The sequence below is a fragment of the Eleutherodactylus coqui genome, chromosome 8 (assembly GCF_035609145.1).
Source record: "Eleutherodactylus coqui strain aEleCoq1 chromosome 8, aEleCoq1.hap1, whole genome shotgun sequence".
NCBI classification, from domain to species: domain Eukaryota; kingdom Metazoa; phylum Chordata; class Amphibia; order Anura; family Eleutherodactylidae; genus Eleutherodactylus; species Eleutherodactylus coqui.
Window position 1 is genome coordinate 19,031,446 of NC_089844.1, and position 26,598 is coordinate 19,058,043.

The following is a 26,598-nucleotide window of genomic DNA, read 5'->3' on the forward strand; positions in this document are numbered from 1 at the left end:
TGGGGGCATTATTACTGAGGGGTAGTATGTGGGGGCATTATTACTGATGGGGTGCACACGGGGCATTATTACTGAGGAGGGATGTAAGGGCATTATCACATTATACAGGTGGGAGCATTATCACTGTAGGGCAGTATGTGGGGGCATTATTATTGATGAGGTACACATGGGGGCATTATATTGATGGGGTACCAATGGCGGCATTATTATTGATGGGGTGCACATGGAGGCATTATTACTGATGGGGTGCACATGGGGGCATTATTACTGAGGAGGGATGTAAGGGCATTATTACTGAGGAGGGATGTAAGGGCATTATTACTGAGGAGGGATGTAAGGGCATTATTACTGAGGGGCAGTATGTAGCGGCATTATTACTGATGGGGTACAAATGGCAGCATTATTACTGATGGGGTGCACATGGGGGCATTATTACTGAAGAGGGATGTAAGGGCATTATCACATTATACAGGTGGGGGCATTATTACTGATGAGGTAAACATGGGGGGAATTAATATTGATGGGGTACCAATGGCGGCATTACTACTGATGGGGTGCACATGGGGGCATTATTACTGATAGGGTACACATGGGGGCATTATTACTGAGGAAGGATGTAAAGGCATTATCACATTATACGGGTGGGGCAGTATTACTGAGGGGCAGTATGTGGGGGCATTATTATTGATGAGGTACACATGGGGGCATTATTATTGATGGGGTACACATGGGGGCATTATTATTGATGGGGTGCACATGGGGGCATTATTACTGGTGGGGTACACATGGGGGCATTATTACTGATGGGGTGCACATGGAGGCATTATTACTGATGGGGTACACATGGGGGCATTATTACTGATGGGGTACACATGGAGGCATTATTACTGATGGGGTACACATGGGGGCATTATTATTGATGGGGTACACATGGGGGCATTATTATTGATGGGGTGCACATGGGGGCATTATTACTGATGGGGTACACATGGGGGCATTATTACTGATGGGGTGCACATGGAGGCATTATTACTGATGGGGTGCACATGGGGGCATTATTACTGATGGGGTGCACATGGAGGCATTATTACTGATGGGGTGCACATGGAGGCATTACTACTGATGGGGTGCACATGGGGGCATTATTACTGATGGGGTGCACATGGGGGCATTATTACTGATGGGGTACACATGGGGGCATTATTACTGATGGGGTGCACATGGGGGCATTATTACTGATGGGGTACACATGGGGGCATTATTACCGAGGAAGGATGTAAAGGCATTATCACATTATACGAGTGGGGCATTATTACTGAGGGGCAGTATGTGGGGGCATTATTGCTGTGGGGGGGGGACACTAAGCGGCACTATCAGGCTAGATTCATATGAGTGTATTATTGGCTCATTCTTGCACCGGTAATATGGACCAGGTCTGCTGACCCGAGCTCAGAGCATCGTAGGGGTCCGTTCACATCGTTGCCAGGGGTTCCCTTCAGAACTTCCGTTTCTAATTCCTGCTACAAAACAGCGCAGCAAGCAGCGCTACTTCCTCCTGTAGATTCCGTCAGATGCCGGACTGCTCGCCAGAAAACGAACGGACCCCCGTTATAGTCATTGGGGCGGAGCTTGGTGGCATTCAGTTCCGTCATAAGCCGTGCCGCCACACAGTATCTTTTTGTTGGGCCACGCCCCTTTACGTTGCGCTCTTTGTGACGCTCTCCTTGTAAAAACCCTTATGGCGCGTTCACATCCGCGTCTGGGAGGTCCGTTTTTCTGCTCCGTGCGGATAGCTCCCAGACGCGGATGTGAACGGGGCCATAAGGGTTCTTACAAGGAGAGCGTCACAAAGAGCGCAGCGTGAAGGGGCGGGGCCCAACTAAAAAGTATGAAAAAAGGGAACATTATTGTTTATGTTTAGAGGATTTGGATGTCCTGACCTTATCCTGCGTTTGTTACAATGTATCAGTGTGAGCTCTCCTGCGCTGAGACATTGGAGCGAATCAGGACTGCAGACAGATGAGGCGCACAGACGGTTGTTTAGCCTGGATGCAAGTGGAACAAACCTTCAGCTGTGAGATGTTAGATCACATGATAGGATCAGATACACAACAGTAACATTACATGACTGGGATGTGGTGAGAGAGCTTCTGCCAGGCTGGGATTAGATACACAACTCAACAGAGAGTATCACACATGATAGGCTTAGATACACGGCTCTGCAGACAGTATCACACATGATAGGATTAGATACACGGCTCAGCAGCTGGTGTCATTCATTTAAAGCTTAGATACAGATACAATTCCCGGCACGGCGTAGGATCTTAGGCGTACCACCTGAGGGCTTACTAACACGGATGTATATCGCCTGTGTATTACGCGCGTATTTTTCACGCCTGTACAACGAGGTGCTAAAAGCTTATTGGTTCCTGTTGGGCCGCTCGCAGCTGCGTTCTCTGTCATGCGTGTATTACCCGTGTGCAGAAAAGAAATGCAGCCGGTCCGATTATGGTCCATGTTAAGGGCTTATTCAGACGAGCGTCGTTTTAACGCTCAGATAGCCGCGCAACAGCTGCGCTAAAACAGAGCGGCTATCTGAGCGTTAAATTGGGTGAATGAATAGAGGCTGCTATTAGCAAGCATGCCGCTCCCCCCCCCCCCCTCCCCGCCGCCGCCTCCCTTTACCGGCCGGGTCCCATGGGAGTCTATGGAAGCCGCAGGCGCTGTGCCGTCTAGAGATAGAACACGCCCTTTCTTTTAACGGACAGAAATCTCAGCAAAAAAATGCACCTTTTGCGCCGTCTTTTGAGGTGCAGTTTTTTCGTTGCGTCAAAAAAATTCGTTCCCCTGTAAATTAAAGGTTCTTTTAGATGCACTTTTTGAGGCACCTCCTCAGCGTCAGAGCGACGCTCGTGTGAAAGAGGCCTAAGTGCGTATATAGGATACGGGGATGTAACATATGCAGCACATACTCATGTTCGCGCGTATTTGCTGTGCATTGCGTATTCTACGTGTGTGAAACGTGTGCTTGTAATTCGCAGGACACATTCGCCCGTGTCAGTGCACCCTTAGGTCTGTCATTCATGGCTGACAGTTCTGCAGCTACGTTTAGGCCCCCTTCACATGCGCATTTTCGCACACTGAGTTTTTTTGCGCACGCATCAGCGTATTTTAATGTCATTTTTCTGCCCGCAAGGCATATTGATTTGCCCATTGATTGGACTCGCGGCAAAAACCGAAGGAGAATTGCTGATGATTTCTGGTGCGGTTATACAATCTCGTATTGTGATCCGCCGTGCGAACCTTCATACCGCCTGTTGCTCTACAAATTAGCCGTAACATAGCAGTAATGACCCAAAACATGAAGGCTTCCTTATCTCCTCCGTGCGGCCGCTACAAGACAAGAGTTAGCGGCAGCTGCTAATGCTCGTGTTTACCGCGAAAGAGCTGAGCTGAAACTTCAAGCGACGTTGGAACCTGACAATTAGTGCGTTACTGGAGATCTCCATGCTGCGCACCGGCTGCGTTCACACGAGGCGTTTTTGTTGCGTTTTTTTTAACTGCGGTTCTTTATCCACTAAAAACCACGCCCATTTTTATTAATTAGCGAATTTGCCGTTCACTGTAAAGACAAGCCGCCGGTCTATTGCCCCCCTGAACACTTACCTTGTCTATGAAGTTGACGAACTGATTGTTGAGCCCCTTGATCTGCTCCTTCTCCTCGGTCCTCAGCTGGTGCAGTTTGGGGTCCACCTCCAGTTGGGGGAGAGAGGAGAGCAGGAAAGTGCTGGACCCCGGAGTAACCCTGGAGATGTTCATGCCACTGATGGCTCGTTGCATCCCAGGCTGGTAGCCGGTGCTTGCCCTGAACACGGTGGGCCTCCCTGACAGCGAGCCATGGGAACGACTGCTGAACCCTCGGTTGGTGGCGTAGCGGTTGTTGTACAGGCTCATGGTGCCCTGCAGCTGGGTGGCAGCTCTGACTTATGTTGGCAGCAAGTAGTAGAAATGTAACCCTGAGAAGGCAGCTTCGTGTGATATGTGCCGACTTTTCCTTCTTGACTATTGACACATCATTTGAATGAAGGTTCCTCCTCTAGGTTGGACCATGGCTGCTGTCCAGACCCTTCCCAGATGTCACCTCCTTATCTGCAAACACTTCTCTTCTTTCCCACCAGTTGTAACCCTTTGTGAGATGGAGACCCCAGTGACTTGAATCTTGGCACATTGCATGGTTCCACCAACTATCCTGCACCTAATACACTGTCAGTGCAGCGGAGCCGGGGATCGGCATCGGTGGTCCGGGCTGGAGGTTCGCTCCTATGGAAATCATCAATAGTGAATGCCTGGAATAGCCCTTTAAGCAGCCCAGTATAACCCCAAATCCTTTCCACTTCAGGGATATCAATCTGCCCTGTTAGGAAGCAGAAGCGATTGTGACTGCATTTCACCTGCTTTGCTACAAATGAAAGTGATGACAGAAGAGGCGACAGCGAGACACCCCAAAAAAGGGGCTGGAGACAATTCCAATTTTTCTCCTTGCTGATTCCTCTCTAGTTCTGCGTTGTGTCGGTGTCCTTGTCAATACTGGTACATGAGAGCTACCTGCTGCCAAATAAGAATGGCACATCCATAGGTGACAAACCAAGAAGATGTGCTGGGGGACACAGCACAAGAGCATGGAGCAGAAGGAAATGAACTGTTACACAAGGAGAACTGGACAAAAAGGCATCAACCCAGCATCGGGACCGGAGGAGGAGCGCTGTCAGAGCCCTACAGAATACCCTCCACCATCAGGACCGGAGGAGCAGGAGGAGCGCTGTCAGAGCCCTACAGAATACCCTCCACCATCGGGACCTGAGGAGCAGGAGGAGCGCTGTCAGAGCCCTACAGAATGCCCCCCAGCATCAGGACCAGAGGAGCATGAGGAGCGCTGTCAGAGCCCTACAGAATGCCCCCCAGCATCAGGACCAGAGGAGCATGAGGAGCGCTGTCAGAGCCCTAGAGAATGACCCCCCAGCATCAGGACCAGAGGAGCAGGAGGAGCGCTGTCAGAGCCCTAGAGAATGACCCCCAGCATCAGGACCAGAGGAGCAGGAGGAGCGCTGTCAGAGCCCTAGAGAATGACCCCCCAGCATCAGGACCAGAGGAGCAGGAGGAGCGCTGTCAGAGCCCTACAGATTACCCTCCACCATCAGGACCAGAGGAGCAGGAGGAGCGCTGCCAGTGATCTACAGAATGACCCCCAGCATCAGGAATGGAGTAGCAGGGGGAGCGCTGTCAGAGCCCTACAGAATGACCCCTAGCATCAGGAATGGAGTAGCAGGGGGAGCACTGTCAGAGCCCTACAGAATGACCCCTAGCATCAGGAATGGAGTAGCAGGGGGAGCGCTGTCAGAGCCCTACAGAATGACCCCTAGCATCAGGAATGGAGTAGCAGGGGGAGCGCTGTCAGAGCCCTACAGAATGACCCCTAGCATCAGGAATGGAGTAGCAGGGGGAGCGCTGTCAGAGCCCTACAGAATGACCCCTAGCATCAGGAATGGAGTAGCAGGGGGAGCGCTGTCAGAGCCCTACAGAATGACCCCTAGCATCAGGAATGGAGTAGCAGGGGGAGCGCTGTCAGAGCCCTACAGAATGACCCCTAGCATCAGGAATGGAGTAGCAGGGGGAGCACTGTCAGAGCCCTACAGAATGACCCCCAGCATCAGGAATGGAGTAGCAGGGGGAGCGCTGTCAGAGCCCTACAGAATGACCCCTAGCATCAGGAATGGAGTAGCAGGGGGAGCGCTGTCAGAGCCCTACAGAATGACCCCCCAGCATCAGGAATGGAGTAGCAGGATGAGCGCTGTCAGAGCCCCACAGAATGACCCCCAGCATCTGGAATGGAGAAGCTGCTAGAGACCTACAAGATAACCTTCAGCAGTCTACTCACCAAATGGTCCTACACAGACGCCATGAGGGCCCGATGTCCTGCAGTGGAACTTGTGCTCACAGCCCAGCACCCTGCAGCTTGATTGGCATTTTCCAGAGAACGCCAGAATTGGCAGTTCCACCATTGGCATCCCATTCTCTTCACAGATGGGAGCAGGTTCACACCGAACACGTGTGACAGATGTGAAAGAGTCTGGAGCCAATGCAGATCATCAAGAGCCGAGGTGTGATTGAAATGTTAGCCTTGTAGTTCTGCTGCAACCTTCTAGAGCGATGTGAAGGGTTTCAAGCATCTCAATGGTGGTCCCAAAAAGGGGCTGCACATCATAAGATTGTATTATAGGGTCTGAGCATCCGCAATTGACACACAATGACAAGACCTAAATTACATCGCCATTTTTTACTAAATTCTTGGATTATACTCTATGGCGGACTTTGGGGTTCCTGCTACATGAAAGGAGTTGTCTAAAGTGGACAATTAAAAGAAATTTCCATAGTAACATAGTAAGCTGCTATGATCGTTGTGGCCCGCCAACCTCCATTCACAGTAAACAGGCAGTCGTTCATAGATGAAACTACCTGTTTACAGGCGCCGATTCGTTTTTAGATCCTTGCTGATCGTGGGAATCTAAACGAATGGTTAGCCCGTGTAAATGGACCCTAAATCTTCATCTTTCCACTTTAGGTGTGAAACGTCAGCAGTGGGAATCCATAATCTAATACGGCACACGTAAATCTTCAGGAAGCACTTGGGTGCAGTTTGGGAATCGGGTGGTTCTTCAGTCACAGCCACGTATATGACGTACAGTTGTAAGACAAAGTAAATGAACCCTTTAGAACCTCCTGGACTTCTGTATCGATTGCTAATGAAATGTGGTCTGATTGTATCTAAATCAAAATTATAGACAAATACAATGTAAAGTAACGACAGTTGTATCGTTCATGTCTTGTATTTTAAACATCCATTGGGCAGAAAGAAAAAGTAAGTGAACCGCCGTGTTAATGACTACTCTAAGAGTTGATTGGCACAAAAGTGTTTCCGTTAAGGAGCTTTCGCAGCTGCTTTGCCTATTAAATAAAGGCACACATCGCCTGGTTACTGACAAATCTGTTCTTTTGAAGGAAGATCGGTCAGTGTGAACCGCACCTTGATGCAAAGGTCATAAGACATCAGAAGACGTATTATAAGATGTATGAAGTTGGAAAAGGCTACAAAAGATAAACACCCAGGTGTACATCAATACACAGTTATGATCTATAGATGGAGGACATGCAGGACTGTTCTGCTCTCCATAGGAGCGTTCTACTATATTACTCCAAGAGTATGACAGACAATTCTGAACGGGTTGAGAAAGAAGCCAAGTGGAACTACAGAAAACCTACAGAAGACCCTACACACTGCAGAAACCTCTGTATAGGTGTCCTCTATTAGAGGAACAGTGACCAAGAATGGTGATCATGGAAGGACACCATGAAGGAAGCAGCTGCTGGACAAAAAATGCATTCCAGCCCGTCCCAAGTTTCCCAGAGACCACTGTGATGTTCCACAATGCTTCTGGGAAATGTTCTATGTACGGATGAGACAAAACTAGGACTTTTTAGAAGAAATGTACAAAACTACACACCAACACCAAAACCTCACCCAACTGTGAATCGTGGTTTGGAGCAGCTTTGCTCCCTCAGAGCCTTGTCGTCTTGTCCTCATGGAGGCAACAATGACATCTAGGGTGGATCAGAACATCTTACAGGAGAATGTTAGGGCTGCCGTCCGTGACTTCAAGCTGAAGAGACGTTGGATGATTAAACAAGACAATGACCCAAAAACATGCAAGAAAATCAACTAAAGAGTCAGAGGCCTGACCGTAATCCTATTGAGATGCTGTGGCATGACCTGAAGAGGGCTGCGCATGCAAGGCACCCCAGAAATATTGATGAACTGAAACACATTTGCTAGGAGAAGAGGTCCAACATTTCTCTTCGGCATTGTGAAAATCTTATGTTCAGCAACAGGAATCATTTGGTGGAAGTGATTGCTGCTAAACAGGGTTCTACAGGTTAGTAAATTCAAGGGTTCACTAACTTTTTCTCCCTGCACTATGGATGATTGAAATCAAAAACATGTCCAGTAGAACTGTATGTGTTTTATTACCTACATTGTGTTTTCCTATAATTGTGACTTAGATGCAAGCAGACCACATTGTACTAGTAATCAATGCAGAAATCCATGGAATTCTAAAGGGTTCACTTACTTTTTCTTGCCACCTTTTCTCTGGAACACGTATAACAATGCATTAAGGTGGATTTCCAGCACACGGGGTGTTGTCATGGACAGTGCCAGCCTCTCCCTCATTAATATTACTGTAAACATCAGCTGTATACATGTACGCCCAGCCTCACCTGTGCTCAGTCTTTACTGCACGGCTCACCTGCAGCAAGTATCCATACAAATCCAAGCTGAGCTCCTTCTGCAACACTCTCTCACCTGGCTGCCTCCTCCTTAAGGTTCACCTGTAGCTCTCTAAGCACCCGACAGGCACTGACCTCTTAGGTGGACCCTGCCTTGACCTGAGACATTACATTCTAGTCTTGCCAGTCCATCTTCTCCTTCTCCATCATCTTATTACCATCATGTCTTTCCAAATGTCTACTGGATCTCCAAGCTGGCGCAGCAGCTCATCCAGCCAGACTGGCGCAGGGGATTTCAGGGCATCGGGCTCCAGGCTGCAGTCATTGCGTTCTGGCTTAGATCTATCGGCCATAAGATCGGTTATGGAGTCCGCTCTCCCGTCGTTTCGCTCTGGGGTGGAAAATCTGCTGCAGAATAACCATCAAGAGGCCATGCAAGGGCTGAATGAACGTCTTGCAGGCTATCTCCAGCGTGTCCGGGGTCTGGAGGAGGAAAACCGAAAACTGCAAGAGGAGATCGAAGACATATCGGCCAAGAAGAACGCAGCTCCTCGAGACTGGGAAACTTACCAGGCACCTCTGCAACAGCTGCGAAAGCAGGTAAGACCATCCCTGGAATGTCTGATACCAGAGGTGTTGGTAAACTCAGCAGAGTTGGAGTTTGAGGCTCCTGGGCCTTCGTGCAAAAAGTGTACTAGCCAATGCCAATGCCGTCTGTGACCTGCATATATCGTGACGTGACAATATAAATTAGTGTAATGACATCACTGTGCGATCAGCATGATAGATCATAGTGCGCTCTGTAGCGCCAAGGTGCACAGGGCCCAAATATGACTGCAGCTTCTAGAAATACATCCTATCAGGCAAGGATGGTTGACACCTGCGATCCTGACAGGACAGTGATGGGCCGAACCTCGTCTGTTATGCTAATTTTTAAGTATTTAAAATAATAATTGTCTGTTTAACTGCAAGCCATTTTTCGGGTTTTTGCTTTTTTTCATCCCCGTGTTCCAAGAGCAATAACTTTATCCCTATGTGTTTCTGTTTTTTGACAGCGTTCACCAAATAAGATACATAATGCAATACTTTAATAGATTGAGCGTTTTTGTATGCAGACATGACAATTATATTATTTTCTATTGTTTTGAGGAAGAAAATGAGAAAAGTTAGTTTTATTTTTCACATTTTTAATATATCACTTCTACAATATACTGAAATCTCTTGAGTATTGCAGTATATTGTATTTTTCACGTTCACCTGCAATAGGCAAAACTTAATATGGAAATTCATTAGGCCCAGACCTGGCATGGCAATAACTGACACCCCAGAATCTCATCATTGGGAGGCCAATGGGGAGTTGAAGGGGGACACCCTCTTTTTAGCTGAGAGTTAAAATGCTGTGGTCAGCCACTGGCGACTATTGTGGCTGTCAGAAGCCAGTAACAGCCGGCACCCACTGGGTGTGTAGCAGGCTCTGCTCTGGAGCCTGATTCATACCCATCCTGCACCTCTGTGATGTACATGTATGTTGCAAAGGGAAAAAGGGTTAAATGCAGGAAAAGATCAGATCTTATGGTCAGTCTTGATAAATTGCGTAGCTGTAAAAATTATTGTTAATGTTGGTAGTGACGCTTGCAAAAGACAATTTTTCTAACAGCCGTCATGAGGCAACGATTCTCTTTAGGGGGATTTACTACCAAAAACATTTATTCCTCATCTGCAGGATAGGGAATAAATCTCTGACTACTGAGGCTCCCAATGATCCCCAAAATGGCGCACCCCGAATGCCCTACGTGAATACAAAGGCAAAGCACGTGCATGACCACTGCTCCATTCACTTCCATGGGATGGAAGGAGATTGCTGAACACACTAATCTCTGTTTGTCCCATAGAAGTGAATGGAGCAGTGGTTGAGCATGCCACTGCCGTTCCATTACATGGGGCGTTCAGGAGTGCTGTTTTCGGTATAGGTGGGGGCTCTAGCGGTTGGGACCCAGTGGTCAGACATTTATCCTCTACCCTGTGGTTTGGGGATAATTGTCTTTGAAGGTTAAACCCCTTTAAAGGTCGTATGGATGGAAATGTCCATCAATCCAGTGACTTTTTATCATGGGGTCATAGTATAACTTTGCATAGTCATCATATCACAGGTATCACCCGGCATTGTTCTTTGTTTGCTTACATTGTGCAGTCAGTTGTATCCTGATAGAATATGCAAATTACAGATGTAATTAAGTGTAAGACATGCAAGGATCCGAATCCTAGGAGTAGCTCTGTCCAAGGTTTTTTCAACCACCCCTAGGGCCTATATGGTGCCCAGATAATGTCAAAGCCCATAGAATAATGGATATGCAGTGTCTTAAAGGGGTATTTCAGGATAGGTCTCCAGTAATTGATCTGCAGGGGTCCACTGCTCAGGAGTGCTCTCCATAGTTAAAGGGGTTGTCCGCTTACTTTTTGAAAGTTAAATGGCAGGTGCGGATTGTGGAACTAACAAATACAGCGGTATGAACCCGTCCTTGGCCGCAGTGATCCACCTGACTTCCGCTGTCAACAGAAACCAGGACAACCGAGGCCAGGTAAGTACTGCTGTATTTGTTATTTCCCCATATTTGCACCTGCCATTACATTTTCAAAAAGTAACTAAAACTATCCCTTTAAAGAAATGCTCCCCCAAGTGGTATCGGTGGTATTGCCAGCTGCCAGACCCAAAGAATCTGACTTTTGTGGAATGTCTTTTAGGATAAACCCCTTTAATTTTTGCACATTCTGTGTTTTTCTTGAAGGTGGAAGATCTAAATATGGACAACGCCAAACTCCTGCTGCAAATCGACAATGCCAGGCTAGCAGCGGATGATTTTAAAGTGAAGTAAGTAACTGGTAACTTTACCTGGAAAAAGTTTACTTGGGTCTGACAGAATAGTGTATTGTGACTAGCAGGCCTCCGTAGTCCCTGTCTGTGTCTCTGTTTGTGTGCACACATTATTTTTTTTACCAAGGTCCGACCTCACTTACAAACTCCCAACACTCGCTGTATTGTAACATGGTTGAAGAGCCTTTCAACATCAACTGGTGGTCCCTGAAATGAAGAACTGCAGGCCGGCTCCAACTTGCTTTACTGGTTCTCCGTTGTGCTGCTTCCCCAGTATGGTGCTGCTGCTGTTTACTGCTCACAGCCTTCTGCACAGCCTCTCAGTAGCTGAGTCTGACCCTGTGACATAGCTACAATATTTCGCTGTTTAGGGTATGGGATTAGCTCCTGTCAGTGGTTCAAAGCAGCTGCAGACTGTAAGGGGGAAAGGAAACACAAAGTGCATCTGGTACATGATATCCTGACATAGCTGGATAAGTACACATTTAAAGGGATTGTGTCAAACGTACAACCCCTGTTCATATGTCCTATTAGGGTACATGAGTGGCACAGAGTGGAGTCCCCCAGCATTGGAGCCTCCTCTGTGTCCCAGAACAGAGAGCCACTGACCCTCTGTCACCCTTATAAATGGCCGTCCTGTAATTTGCCAGTGCCAAAAATGTTGGGACGCTGTGTAAAAACTAAAGAAAAAAAAGAATGCAATGATTTGTAAATCTCATCTAACCATATTATATCCACAGTAGAACATAGAACACGTATCAGAGGGGGAGGGGGAGAGCTTTCCATTTAATTTAAAAAGATTAAAGGGGTTGTCTCGCGGCAGCAAGTTGGGGTATACACTTCTGTATGGCCATATTAATGCACTTTGTAATGTACATTGTGCATTAATTAGGAGCCATACAGAAGTTATTCACTTACCTGCTCCGTTGCTGGCGTCCCCGTCGCCATGGATCCGTCTAAATTCGCCGTCTTCTGGTGATTTTAGACGCGCTTGCGCAGTCCGGTCTTCTCCCTGGTGAATGGGGCCGCTCGTGCCGGAGAGCTGGTCCTCGTAGCTCCGCCCCGTCACGTGTGCCGATTCCAGCCAATCAGGAGGCTGGAATCGGCAATGGACCGCACAGAGCCCATGGTGCACCATGGGAGAAGACCCGCGGTGCATCGTGGGTGAAGATCCCGGCGGCCATCTTGGTAAGGTAAGTAAGAAGTCGCCGCAGAGCTGGGATTCGGGTAAGTACTAAACGTTTGGGTTTTTTTAAACCATCCCTTTGTGTTTGTCTCGCGCCGAACGGGGGGCCTATTGAAAAAAAAAACAAACCCGTTTCGGCGTGAGACAACCCCTCTAACTCATTTAGAAATTGATGGCAGCAAATACAACCCACAAAAGTTAGCGGGGCCGTGTCTGCCATTGTGTAGCATCCCCTCTTCTGGGAATTGAGGAAATCAAATGTTGCAGTTTTGGGGGAGGGATTTTGTCCCATTCCTGTCTGATGTAGGATTTTTCATTTCATAGTACGCCAAATGTTTCCTATTGGTGGACGGTCCGGACTGCAGGCGGCCGGTTCACCCCGGACTCTTCTTCTGGAAGCCATGCTGTTGTGATGGATGCAGTATGTGGTTTAGCGTTGTGTTGCAGGAATATGCAAGGTCTTCCCAGATGTTGTCTGGATGGGGCAGATGTTGTTCTATAACCTCTATATACAGTCAGCATTGGATAATGCCTTTCAGGATGTGTAAGCTGCCCATGCCATAGGCACTAATGCCACCCTGTACCATCAGAGATGCAGGACTGTGCGCTGATAACAGGCTGGATGGTCGCTCCTCTTGAGTCCGCAGGACACGGCCTCCATGACTTCAAAAAGAATTTGAAACTTTGATCCATCTGACCACAGAACAGTTTTCCATTTTGCCTCAGTCCATTGTAAGTCAGCTTTGGCCCAGAGAAGACGCCGATGCTTCTGGATTGTGTTCATGTACGGCTTCTTCTTTGCATTATACAGCTTTAACTTACATTTGTGTATTATATGGTGAAGTGTTCACAGACGAGGATTCCTGGAAGTATTCTTGATCCCATGTAGTGATTTGTTTTACAGAATTAGGCCTGTTTTTAATGTAGTGACGCCTGAGGGCCGGTAGATCTCGAGCAGTCAATATTGACAGTCAGCCCCTTGTGCACATGAATTTGATGATATTTTGTACTGTACAAGGTGGGATATTCAAAGTCTTTGCAATTTTATGTTGAGAAACATTTTTTTTTAAATGTTCCACAATTTCTAGATGCAGTTTTTCACAGATTAGAGACCTCTGACCATCTTTGCTTCTGAGAGACTCTGCCTCTCTAATGTGCTCTTTTTACACACAGTCTTGTGATTTAGTAGGCTCTCCAGCTGTTTTTGGGCAGCACCACTTAATTTTCCAGCCTTTTGTTGCCCCTGTCCAAACTTTTGTGAGTTGTGTTGCTGCCATCAATTTCTAAATGAGTTAATCTTTTTAAATGAAATGGAAAGCTGTCTATCTTTTCCCTTTGATATGTGTTCCATGTTCTCTTACGGATATTCCAGACCATTGCATTCATTTTTCTTTACATTTTGAACAGCAGACCAACTTTTTTGGAATTGACATTGTACTATATAACTCCTATAGTGGCTGCTGCAGGAAAAATGTGTATCTGGCCCTGGCAATCCCCAGTAAAATCAGGTGGTTTCCAGGGGGTGCTGAGAGTGGGATCCAGGGCAATCAGCTGTTCAACCACCGGCCCCATATTCTGGGAGGGGTTCTGCAAGTTGGAACAACTTCTGCCTCATTGGGTTTCTGGAACAACAAGTGGAAGTGGAAACAGGCTGAACTGGATGGACATTTGTCTTTTTTCAGCCTAGAAAACTATGTTACTATGTAACATTAGGGGGTACTGTCATTAGAAAAAATACTTCGATACTTCATATTCCTCCCCATGCAGTCTTCTTACTGCATCTTCTACGTATGGATCTTCTTCTGGCTCCTGTAGTCTCGTGGGTCACCTCACCTCCAGCTGGCCGGATCCTCTGCTTCCTGTTATGTAGTGTCCATTCTCGACATTCTGCAGGTCAGTGTAACCAGTCTCTAGTGACATAATGCTTACTGCCTAACAGGGAATGCTGAAACCTACGCCGGGCTAATGCCGAGACTGCGCATGTGTGCTTTGTCGCAGCAAGTGTTCATATACTATTGCCGCGAGACAGCACGCATGCGCAGTCGAGGCAATAGCCCGGCATAGGACTCGGCATTCCCTGCTAGTCAGTGAACATTACGTCACTAGTGACCAGGTACACTGACCTGTTTAAGGGAGATTGCTGAGAATGTAGGTAACGTCCCAAGAAGAAGAGGATCCGGCCGGCTGGAGGTGACGTGACCCGGGGGACTGGAGGAGCCAGGAGAAGATCAGGGAGAAAAAGATGCAGTAAGAAGACTGACGGGGGAGGAATAGGTAAGTATTGTTTTTTTTTCTTTCTAATAACAGAACCCCTTTAAGGCATTTTGTGGGACGTTACAGGGTATAAGAGGAGCAGGGTCCGCCAACAATGCAGAGTGTATGTTATGACGTACCTGTCAAATCAAAATGAACATTGATATAATCTGCCTGACCAGTAAGACTCTACTATAAATGCCACGACTATAGGCTGGAGTCAGAGCAAGTGATCTGTGATGGAGTGCACAAGGACACTCAAGGACTGCGCAAGATGATAGATGACACCAATTTCCTGAGGATGAAACTGGAGTCTGAGGTAGAGACCCTGAGAGAAGAGCTGGCCCACCTTCAAAAGGACCACAAGGAGGTGAGCAAGATTCTGGGTCAACCTGTATAAGAATATATTAAACTGCCCCCTATATGCAAGTATACCCTAAAACTACTATAATACTGCCCCACTATGTACAAGAATATAACTACTATAATACTGCCCGCTATGTACAAGAATATACCTACTATAATACTGCCCCCTATGTACAAGAATATAACTACTATAATACTGCCCCCTATGTACAAGAATATTACTACTGTAATACTGACCTCTATGTACAAGAATATAACTACTATAATACTGCCTCCTATGTACAAGAATATAACTACTATAATACTGCCCCTATGTACAAGAATATTACTACTGTAATACTGCCCCCTATGTACAAGAATATAACTACTATAATACTGCCTCCTATGTACAAGAATATAACTGTTATAATACTGCCCGCTATGTACAAGAATATAACTACTATAATACTGCCCCTATGTACAAGAATAGAACTACTATAATACTGCCCTCTATGTACAAGAACATAACTACTATAATACTGCCCCCTATGTACAAGAATATAACTACTATAATACTGCCCCCTATGTACAAGAATATAACTACTATAATACTGCCCCCTATGTACAAGAATATAACTACTATAATACTGCCCCCTATGTACAAGAACATAACTACTATAATACTGCCTCCTATGTACAAGAATATAACTACTATAATACTGCCTCCTATGTACAAGAATATAACTACTATAATACTGCCCCCCTATGTACAAGAATATAACTACTATAATACTGCCCCTATGTACAAGAATAGAACTACTATAATACTGCCCCCTATGTACAAGAACATAACTACTATAATACTGCCCACTATGTACAAGAATATAACTACTATAATACTGCCCCCTATGTACAAGAATATAACTACTATAATACTGCCTCCTATGTACAAGAATATAACTACTATAATACTGCCTCCTATGTACAAGAATATAACTACTATAATACTGCCCCTATGTACAAGAATAGAACTACTATAATACTGCCCCCTATGTACAAGAACATAACTACTATAATACTGCCCTCTATGTACAAGAATAGAACTACTATAATACTGCTCCTACATGTACAAGAATACAACTACTATAATACTGCCCCCTATGTACAAGTATATAACTACTATAATACTGCCCTCTGTGTACAAGAATATAACTACTATAATACTGCCCTCTGTGTACAAGAATATAACTACTATAATACTGCCCCCTATGTACAAGAATATAACTACTATAATACTGCCCCCTATGTACAAGAATATGACTACTATAATACTGCTCCCTATTTACAAGAATATAACTACTATAATACTGCCCCCTATGTACAAGAATATAACTACTATAATACTGCCCCCTATGTACAAGTATATAACTACTATAATACTGCCCCCCTATGTACAAGTATATAACTGCTATAATACTGCCCTCTATGTACAAGAATATAACTACTATAATACTGCCCCCTATGTACAAGAATATAACTACTATAATACTGCCCCCTATGTACAAGAATATAACTACTATAATACTGCCCTCTGTGTACAAGAATATAACTACTATAATACTGCCCTCTGTGTACAAGAATATAACTACTATAATACTGCCCCCTATGTACAAGAATATGACTACTATAATACTGCTCCCTATTTACAAGAATATAACTACTATAATACTGCCCCCTATGTACAAGAATATAACTACTATAATACTGCCCCCTATGTACAAGTATATAACTACTATAATACTGCCCCCCTATGTACAAGTATATAACTGCTATAATACTGCCCTCTATGTACAAGAATATAACTACTATAATACTGCCCCCTATGTACAAGAATATAACTACTATAATACTGCTCCTATGTACAAGAATATAACTACTATAATGCTGCTCCCATGTACAAGAATATAACTACTATAATACTGCCCCCTATGTACAAGAATATAACTACTATAATACTGCCTCCTATGTACAAGAATATAACTACTATAATACTGCCCCCTATCTACAAGAATATAACTACTATATTACTGCCCCCTATGTACTAGAATATAACTACTATAATACTGCCCCCTATGTACAAGAATATAACTACTATAATACTGCTGATAGTTAAATTCTCAGACCTTGATTATTTCTTATCACCTTATTAGTTATCAGTGTGCAGATTTATTGGGACTTGAACCCCTCCCTTTGTGTAGTAAGGAGGAGCTGTGTTTGGCTAGCGGGTGGCTCCTTATCCGGGTTCAGTCTTATAAAAACTGTGTGTTTAGTTTTCTCATCCACATGATTTGTCAGTAAGGGGTTCCAGCAGTCGGAGCACAATGACTGTTTATATTTGCATATACACGTTGGGTAACCTTGTAAATAGTCGGCTTTATGTACCTTGTGCTGAGCTGCAGTTATGTTTGATCTTGGACTCCAATCACAGCCAGACTTGTTTTCCGAATTTTATTGGCTGCCCCATGGAATCAGTCAGGATTGAGATACTGATGAATTGATGCGCCCTCTAGTGGTGGTAACGACCAACATTGTTCCTCTATGTTACAGGAAGTGGCGGCCCTGCAGGATCTCATAGCCAATAATAATATGAATATTGAAGTGGACGCTCCAAAAAAGCCTGACTTGAACGAAAGCATCGCCCAGATCCGCAGCCAGTATGAGAAAATGGCCGAGCAGAACCGGGCGGAAGCAGAGAATGCCTACAAGAACAAGGCAAGAACCTCATAATGGAAATCACCTTAGATGCATTGTTACAAAGTATCAGCCCCTAAACCACAAATGAATGTAACAATATGGTGTAATACTGCACTGATTTCTGTTTCTTAAAGGGGAAGTTCCGTTTTAGTTTTCTTCTGAGTCATCATCACTGTGGGGGTCTATGAGCTGGGGCCACCCCTAGTACCAGAAGCAAGGGGCTATGGGGTATAATGATAATTGCCAAACCCCTTTGGTATAAGCTGTGATAATATGTATGCCAACGAAGTTCAGGGAAGTCATGGAGCTTCCACATGCTACAAGTTATAGCAATCCTCAAAGTTTAGGTAAATATTTAGGCGCGTTATTAGCCTCTACATTCTGGGACTTGGTGGGGTTCCTCTTTATGGACCACCAAAGTATTCTGACATGTTTTACATCGAGGTCCCTTTAATTACAGAGCCAACCATTTTGTTACAGGATAGTTTGGGTCAACCTATAGAATGTGGCGGGCAGGAGGGGGCGGAGCTTGTTCATAGAGAGAGTTAGAGTCTGAACACGCAAGTTATAACTTGTACAGCAGAAATCCGCCATGGGTAATGAAAGAGGTACCTGCGGAAAAATGCGCGTGACCAAAGCTCTGTGCCCATTGCTTTCAATGGGACTGACGCTACCACAGCCGGCCCCATGGAAAGCAATGGGATGCAGGCAACCCACGCAGTGATTTTTTTTTTTTTTGGGGGGGGGTTCTTGAAATATAAGCCCTTCCCTGAAAATCATCCCTAGCTGCTGTAAAAAAAAAATATATATATATACTTTGCAGCTGTGCAGCTTCGGTGCGTCTTCTCACTGACTCCCCGACATTGTTGTGGAGTTCTTTTTCCTGGGCAGGGATTAAAATTAAAAATCCCCGCCTCCTGAAAGAGCTGGGTCTGATTGGCTGAGCGCTCAGCCAATTACAGGCAGCACTCAGCCATTCATTGAATGACTGCTGAGCGCTGCCTATGATTGGTCACAGCGCTCAGCCAACAGTTTCGGGGAGTCAATACCTCTCCAGCGCCACCGATTGACTTGCAGAAATGCTGCCTTCCAATGTTAGACTCTATACAAGCCTTATAATTCTTGGTCATTGGTGTAAGGCTTGTATAAAGGGTCTAACATTGACTTGTAGGAATACTGCCTTCCAATAGGGTGTGCTGCAGAGGTATTGTTCCATTTTCTTAATTTTAAAATAAGGGCAGCACACAGACGGAAATTACGCCTATGTAAAAGGGCTCTAAGAAGGTGAATAGGTTGTTCAGGCCTGAACTATTTATAACTCATTTTTGGGATAGGTTATGGGGGTACACTACAAGACTCTGGTTTTCCGCTGTTCATCAGGCCTGATAGTGGAGATGGAGCCAGAAGCTGACAGCTCCGTACACATGGCAGTGGCCCAGGTTGGTACTGCAGGCGCAGTTCCTATTGAATTTATTACAATACCAACCTGCCCGCTGTGCTATGGACAGATCTGTCGGCTTCTGGCTCTGCACACTGTGACAGGGACTCAGGGGAACAGCTGATTGGTCAGGGTGTTGGACCCCTGCCAATTAATGACCTTTCTTGACAATAGACATCCCCTCTACTACTTTTCATCCAAAGGTTGTCATAGATTATACAGGAGGAACTACAAATAGAGCAGGCAGGATGGAAAGCATGGAGACTGAAGATCTAGGAAGTCCGGGCGACCTTGTGACTGAATTATAAAAATGGCCGCTGTCACGTAGGAGGGGGGGGGGCTCTCATCATGATAAACTGCAATATCAGATGATAATTAAGGACATTTGTACTCCTCCGCAGTTTGATGCACTTTCCCAGGAGACCAACGTGAACACAAAGGCCCTGGAACAAGCCAAGAATGAAGTGGCCGATCTCCGGCGCCAGCTGCATTCTTTAGAGGTGGAGCGTCAGACGCTGCAAAAGACGGTAAGCAGGAGCTTCGGTCATTACATGGAGTTAGGGGTCCACCAAGTCTTTATGCTGCTGGAGGCGAAGTGTGAAATGGCGCCAATACACAAGATGCCCAACGCATATTTGAAACATTGAGACTTGTCTGAAGTGACAGAGTGGAACCAATAGTAATAGTGACCCCTTAATAATCCCAGTAGTTATAGTGACCCCCATTAGTTGCCTCAGTAATAACTGTGACCCCCATATTGGTCCCAGCATTGATATAGCCCCCCATTTGTAGCCTCAGTAATAATTGTGACCCCCCATTATTGGCCCGCAGTAGTACTAGTGTCCTCCATAGTAGCCATAGTAGTAAGTGTGACCCCCAGTAGTGATCCCAATAGTAATAGTGACCCTGTTAGTGGCCTCAGTAATAATTGTGACCCTCACAATGGTCCTAGTAATAATATGGATCCTGTTTGCGGCCTCAGTAGCAGTAGTGACCACCCAGAGTGGCCCAAGTAGTAGTACTTACCCCCGTTAGTGGCCCCAGTTGTCATAGTGTCCCCCACAGTGGCCACAGTAGCAATAGTGAGCCCCACCCTACCAGAGTGGTCTCAGTAGTAATAGTGCCCTCGTTAGTGGCCCCAGTAATCATACTGACCCCAGTAGAAATAGTGTCCCCCACAATGGCTACAGTAGTAATAGTGTCTCCCATAGTGGCCACAGTAGTAATAGTGTCCCCCATAGTGTTCCCAGTAGTAATAATGCCCTCCATAGTAGTCCCAGTAGTAATAGTGCCCTTGTTAGTGGCCCCAGTAGTAATAATGTCACCCAGAGTGGCCACAGAAGTAATAGTGTCCCCCATAGTGGTCCCATTAGTAATAGTGCCCAGTAGCAGTAGTGACCCCCATTAGAGGCCCCATTTGTAATAGTGTGTCCCACAGGGGACACAGTAGCAATAGTGACCCCCCAGAGTGGTCCCAGTAGTAATAGTGCCCTTGTTGGTGGCCCAAGTAGTAATACTGACCCAGTTAGTGGCCCTAGTAGTAATAGTGTCCCTCATAGTGGTCCCAGTAGTAATAGTGCCCCCGTTAGTGGTCCCAGTAGTAATAGTGCCCTCATTAGTGTTCACAGTAGTAATAGTGCCCTCGTTAGTGGCCCCATTAGCGATAGTGATCCCTGTTAGAGGCCCCAGTAGTAAGTGCCCCCCACGGGGGCCCTCATTAATAATAGTGTCCCCCATAGTGCTCCAAGTAGTAATAGTGTCTGCATTAGTGGAACCAGTAGTAATAGTGCCCTCGTTAGTGGTCCCAGTAGCAATAATGACCCCTGTTAGTGGCCCCAGTAATAATAGTGTCTCCCACAGTGGCCAAAGTAGTAATAGTGCTCTTGTTAGTTCTAACAAGGTAGTAGTAATATTGTCTCTCGTGGTGGCCCCAGTAGCAATACTGACCCTCGTTAGTGGCTTCAGTAGTAATAGTGACCCCTGTTAGTGGCTCCAGTAGTAAAAGTGTCCCCCACAGTGCCAAAGTAGTAATAGTGTCCCCCCCCAGTGACCCCAATAGTAATAGTGACCCTCACATAGTAACCTCAGTGTCCCTGAACCTATGGCTGGGCAGCAACCCAATAAGCATCTCACTCAGTCCACAGCTCCTGTCCGCTGGTGGCCGCCACGGCTGAGTCTGTGACCCCTGACAGCTCTACGCTGCTGCTGCACTGTGTACATGCCAGTGTCTGTGTGCAGGAATGCAGACACCAGGAGTAGAGGTCAGGGGTCACAGACTCAGCAGCGGGCCCCCAGCTGGCAATTAATTTTTACCAGCCATTATGTCACATACAGTTTGTGCTACTTTTGTCTCCAGAAATCTGTGTTCCCCCCGTATAATTAATGACTTGTCCCCCTGTGTTCCCCTATATGACCTCCCCTCCCTGTGACTTCATTGGCAGGTGGACTCTTTAGATCGTGTCTTGAAGGACACCGAGGATCACTATGGATCCAACTTAACAGAGCTGAACCGTCTGCTGACTCGACTCCAGGATGAGCTGGCCGCATGTCGCTCAGACATAGAGCGACAAGTCAGGGACTACGAAGCCCTCCTGAACCTGAAGTCCAAGCTGGAGAACGAGATCCAAGCTTACCGCAGCCTACTGGACGGAGCCGCAGACAAGTAAAGTCAACATACGATAAACCCAGCGGAGCGCGTATCTCCTCTATATACCACAATGATATCGTGGGTGCTGCTATTGTACCCCGGAGATCAGCGGCAGGAGCGCCGCTATGACATATACCAGGGGCTCCTGCAGGGATCAGAGGTAACTCTGATCCCAACACTTTAAGGCCGCCTTCACACGGGCCGTATCCATTGCCCAACACACATCAAATATGCAGGATAAGCACAGTTAGCAAATCCGTACCTAAATGGAATGGGTTTGGTCACAGATTTTGTGGCGGATCTGCCGCAGATTGTATCTCTTGTGGTGGCATCAGACTCGCAGTAACTGCTGCGGAATGTCCAAGTCGTCCTTAATTCCACAGCAGAAAGATTTTCCGGTGCAGAATTGAAGTGAAAATGCGCAGAATTTAACAGGTGTGGAATTCAAGCCCCATAGGGATAACATTGGGATGCAGAAATGTCTGCACAAACTAATTCAGTCCTGTGTGAAATGTCCCTAAACAGCCAGCCAGTGGAGGAGACCCCATATGATCCATCGGCTTCCCCCACAACACAATAGTGGGGTACTGATAGGTTCACATGGCAGTCTGGAGCCCAGTGAAGAATCCTAGGGCTGCCATGAATAAAATGCAATAAACTGCAATACAGAAGTAATGCAGTATATTGTGGAAGTGATCAGACTATCCCGCTATCCCGCAGCTGGAGCCGGCTGTCAGTCATAGCCGGCCTCCCGCTGCAGCAGCAGGGGTGCATCGGAGACGCGAGCCCCCGCTGTTAACCCCTTCCCTTCGCGGCATGGGATGGGTTCACAGAGGGAGCGCGCTCCCTCTGTGAAGTTGCCGGGCTCTCGCGATATAATCGCAGAGAGCCCGGCCTGTTGCCATGGCAACAGGACGCCAGATACCAGCGTCCTGTGTTGCCAGAGCCTATGATCGCTGTATAAGCGATAAGGCATGGCAGGATTTTTAGCATTTTACCTCCCAAAAAATGCAATAAAAGTGATCAAAAAAGCCGTATATTCCTGAAATGGCACCAATAAAAGCTACAGCTCGTCTCGCAAAAAATAAGCCCTCACAGCGCTCCGTACATAGAAAAATAAAAAAGTTACAGGACTTTGAATGCAGCGATTTAGAAAAAAAAAAAAATTCCAAAAAAAAGGGTTTTTATTGCAGAAAAGGGAAAAACCTAAAAGAAATATAAGAATTTTGGTATCGTTGTTACCGTCCCGACCCGCAGAAAAAATGGATTGTCTCATTTATGCTGCACGATTAATGCTGTAAAAAAAAATCTATGGCAGAATTGATGCGTTTTCTCTCCCTGCTATCATAAAAAAAAATAATAAAAGTTTTACAATGTAGTCAATGTACCCAAAAATGGGACCGTCAAAAACTACGGTTCACCACGCAAAAAACAAGCCCTCATACGGCCGCGTCGACAGAAAAGTAAAAAAGTTATGGCTTTTGAAAAATGGAGATGAAAATGCGCCCAAAATCGTTGCGTCCTTAAGCCCAAAATAGGCCATGTCCTTAAGGGGTCAGGGTGGTTTCACATCTGCGTTGGAATACCCGGTCGGAGGCTTTATCACAGACGCAGCTGCAAATACTGGAAGAGAAAGCGCTGCATGCAGGGCCAAAACCGGGCAGCCAGTTAGAAAGCGGACGGACCCCATTATAGTCGATGATGTCCACCCAGCACTGTTCGGTTCCATCCAGAGTCGGAACGGTTCGGCTGCGGGGATCCCCTTTTCTGCTCTCTGAAAGTGGAATCCCTGCCGCAGATGTGAAAACACCCCTATGGCTTCTGAAAAGTGAGGATGAAAAAGCAAGGGAAAATTTGATGCATTTTAGGTCCTTAGTGGCTTAATTGATGTTCTGCTTTTGTGTGTTTTTAGGAACGGTCCGGAGTCCCTGGGAAAAGGGGGTAAGTGACCATTAGGTAAGAAGGAGGAGCTTCTATAATGTCTGAGTATTAATGGGTGTCTGGGGGGGGCGGTGAATCCATGTTGTGTTCCTGCTGTGATGTAAAGCGGTATTCCCATCGCGAGGCCTTACCCCGCCCCATGGACCCCACACCCAGACTCCGAGTCCGGCGGATTATACAGAGAGAGCCGAGAGCCGTGCTGTAATCATAAGAACCCATAGCAGTGATTGGAAGTTAGAGGGCCCTCAGATCTTTCCGGATCACTCGGCCACCTCTGGCGGTGCGGCAGGATAAGGTCCTAAGATAAGAATATCCCTTTAAGGAGAAGTCCTTTAAAAAAATCCTATTTTTGTGTGATCCTGGTTGAAGAATCGCCCATTATTGTCTATGGGAGCTTAAAAAAAAATGGATCACACTTGCATGACATACGAGAGCGATACATTTGTAATGCATGTTACCATAGTGACCATGGGAAGCGCAGAGTAGAGAAAACGGACATGAAAAATGCATGCGAATCGCTTGTGGAAATTGCAGAAACGCATCATAAACGAATGAAAATCACATTAAAATCAGTCAGTTTTTCACTGAACAAAATTGCACTCAACCTAGGGGCTTATTCACACGAGCTTATAGCAGCCGCCATTTTCACGGCCGGCCAATAGACGCTGCCATCTGATTCATTGGATCCCAATGCATCAGATCAGACGGCCGGCCAAGATAGCGCATACACCCGCCAGGAAAGATACCTCAGAAAGTATCTTACCGGACGGAATCCTATGGGAGCTGCGGGAGGGGGGAGGGAGTTTAGCAGCGTGTCTTCTAAACTCCCACCCCGTTCGCTCCTTCTGTGTGCCCTTTGCCGACTGTTTGCTGCCCCCTCCTATTGCCGGCAGCCGGCATGGGGCAGAGAGGGGGCGGAAGCTTAGCACACTAGCTCCCACCCGTCTCGTCCCCTTCCCTTGCCAAGAGCCCTCGAGGGGGCGGAAAGGGGGAAGACAGTTTAGCAGAGCTGCCGGGCTGTCTAAACGGGCACACATATGGCAGATTTGTGCACCCGTTCACGCGTTCTTACTGGGCCGGCGGGCGCACGTAAAAATGCCTATCCTTGTGTGAATAAGCCTTATGGAAAAGTTCACAGTAAGTGGAAATAGTCAGAAAATCCACACCTGAATCCCCGTGTATTTAAAGTCCTCACCAGTTTGAGGATTCATGTTTGCTGTCAGTGAATGAGAACATTCTTGCTACCTCTTAAAGCTGAGGGTTTGTTACAATTGTATCCAGTCTGGACAGTCCTATGTGAGTAAGGCTGCCTCTCCATGGGCGTCGCGGTATCCTTCGGTGGATCTCCGCCACCCGGGAGCAGGAGCCAGCAGGCGGATCTCCGGCGGTCAGCCTATCTGACAAATAGGCTGACCGCAGAGAATCGCAATGATTCTCCACTTGTGGACAGGGGGGAAGCGCTTTCACTGCGTTCCCCGCGGCCGGATTATCGCCATGGGAAACGCAATGAAAACCCGCCGGTGGGCAGGCAGCCTTAAACAGATTGTACAGGTAAGTACAAATTACCACAGTGCATTGCTGTAAGGTTCCTCTATATTCTATACTTTGAGGCATTTTTGTGGACAACGTTTAAAAAAAATTCAAAAATGAGTTTTAAAAGTTTTAGGAATTATTAGAAAAAACAAGATAATAAAAGTGAAAACAACCTTTCCCATATTTCTAAAAAAAAAATTAAAACAAAAAAAAAAAAGAATATTTGGTATCGCTGCGTCGAGTCTGATCAATCAAAGTAACGCATTATTTACCCCGTATGGTGAACATGGTCAGAAAAAAAACACATGAGATTTGCGCTTTTTTTGGTCACCTCATCTAATAAAAAAAAGTAATAAAAAACAAACTAAAAGACATCTGTGCTCCAAAATGGTAGCAGTAGAAACTACAGGGGGTCCAACAAAAAAAGAGCCCCCGTACAGCGGTGTTGGTGGAAACATATAGAAGTTATGGCAGCAGAAAATAAGTTTCATTTTGTTTTTTAAAAGTAGTACAGCATGAAAAAAACTCTATCAATTTGGTATCGTCGTACTCGCACCGACCCGCAGAATAACGTCATCATGTCATTATGTGCGCAGTGTGTACGCCGCACAACAAGTCCCCCCACAGATGCAGGAATTATGTTTTTCCACTTTAGTACATTAAATAGTATCACTGAAAAATACAACTCGACCGCAAAGCAGCGGCGGCGACGGATAAATAACAGAGTTCGGATTCTCTGAAAGCTGGGAAGAAAATCCAAAACTGAGAAAAAAAGGGTCTTGTCATTAAAGGGTTAAGCGCCATGTTACAGTAATGTTACTGTCCTCTCTACTGACCCTGAGGGGTAACTGATGACGCCTCTCCTGTGCCTCCACAGCACCCAGCACTATACAGAAGGTGACGGTGACCCAGCACCAGATCGTGGACGGAGAAGTCGTGTCTAAGACATCTGAGGAAACCGTTAAATAAGATGGCGGCCGCAGCGGGGGACGGCAGGATCGCCGCTCAACACAGACTTATGAATAAAGTTAAAGAAAACTAATTTTTTTGTACACTGTTGTTTTTCTCATGGGGGAGGGGCTATAAAGGTGACGATAATCTGGCATCCGTAGGGCTCTCGCTTGTGTGAATACGGTCTTAGCTGCATATATAGTAACGCCAGAACATCCCATCCCCGACCTGAAGGCCTTAGAGGGAAGTCACACAAACTATTGTCAGGCGCGAGTGCCGTCCGACTGCAATATAGACGGAACTCACATGTGAAAGGTAGCATAGGAACATAGTGTGTA

The 26,598-nt window shown here is 46.3% G+C and overlaps 2 protein-coding genes across 3 annotated transcripts in view; one reads left to right on the plus strand and one right to left on the minus strand.

Moving 5' to 3' along the window:
- Positions 1-3,954, minus strand: part of LOC136576167 (keratin, type II cytoskeletal 8-like) — a 32,103-nt gene extending 28,149 nt beyond the window's left edge. The window contains exon 1 of the mRNA XM_066575238.1: positions 3,667-3,954. Coding sequence (XP_066431335.1) covers positions 3,667-3,954 — 288 coding nt within the window. The remainder of the gene's footprint in view (positions 1-3,666) is intronic.
- Positions 3,955-8,443: 4,489 nt separating this feature from the next.
- LOC136576169 (keratin, type I cytoskeletal 18-like) lies at positions 8,444-26,351 on the plus strand. 2 transcript variants are annotated; one of them, XM_066575240.1, is made up of 8 exons: positions 8,444-8,940; positions 11,127-11,209; positions 14,865-15,021; positions 17,604-17,768; positions 19,590-19,715; positions 21,630-21,850; positions 23,748-23,791; positions 26,187-26,351. In XM_066575240.1, the coding sequence occupies exons 1-7, from the start codon at positions 8,563-8,565 to the stop codon at positions 23,782-23,784; spliced, it is 1,167 nt and encodes a 388-aa protein (XP_066431337.1). In that variant the 5' UTR covers positions 8,444-8,562; the 3' UTR covers positions 23,785-23,791; positions 26,187-26,351. The 2 variants fall into 2 exon arrangements, with proteins under 2 accessions (XP_066431337.1, XP_066431336.1); XM_066575239.1 differs by having other exon boundaries at positions 23,748-23,776.
- Positions 26,352-26,598: the final 247 nt, after the last annotated feature.

What these genes read in the sequence shown, in the direction of transcription:
- LOC136576169 (XM_066575239.1), top strand. Translation starts at nt 8,563, where the DNA reads ATGTCTTTCCAAATGTCTACTGGATCTCCAAGCTGGCGCAGCAGCTCA. An exon ending in GTCAGACGCTGCAAAAGACG is followed by an intron (nt 19,716 to 21,629) that starts GTAAGCAGGAGC and finishes CTTCATTGGCAG; the next exon opens with GTGGACTCTTTAGATCGTGT. An exon ending in CTGGACGGAGCCGCAGACAA is followed by an intron (nt 21,851 to 23,747) that starts GTAAAGTCAACA and finishes GTGTGTTTTTAG; the next exon opens with GAACGGTCCGGAGTCCCTGG.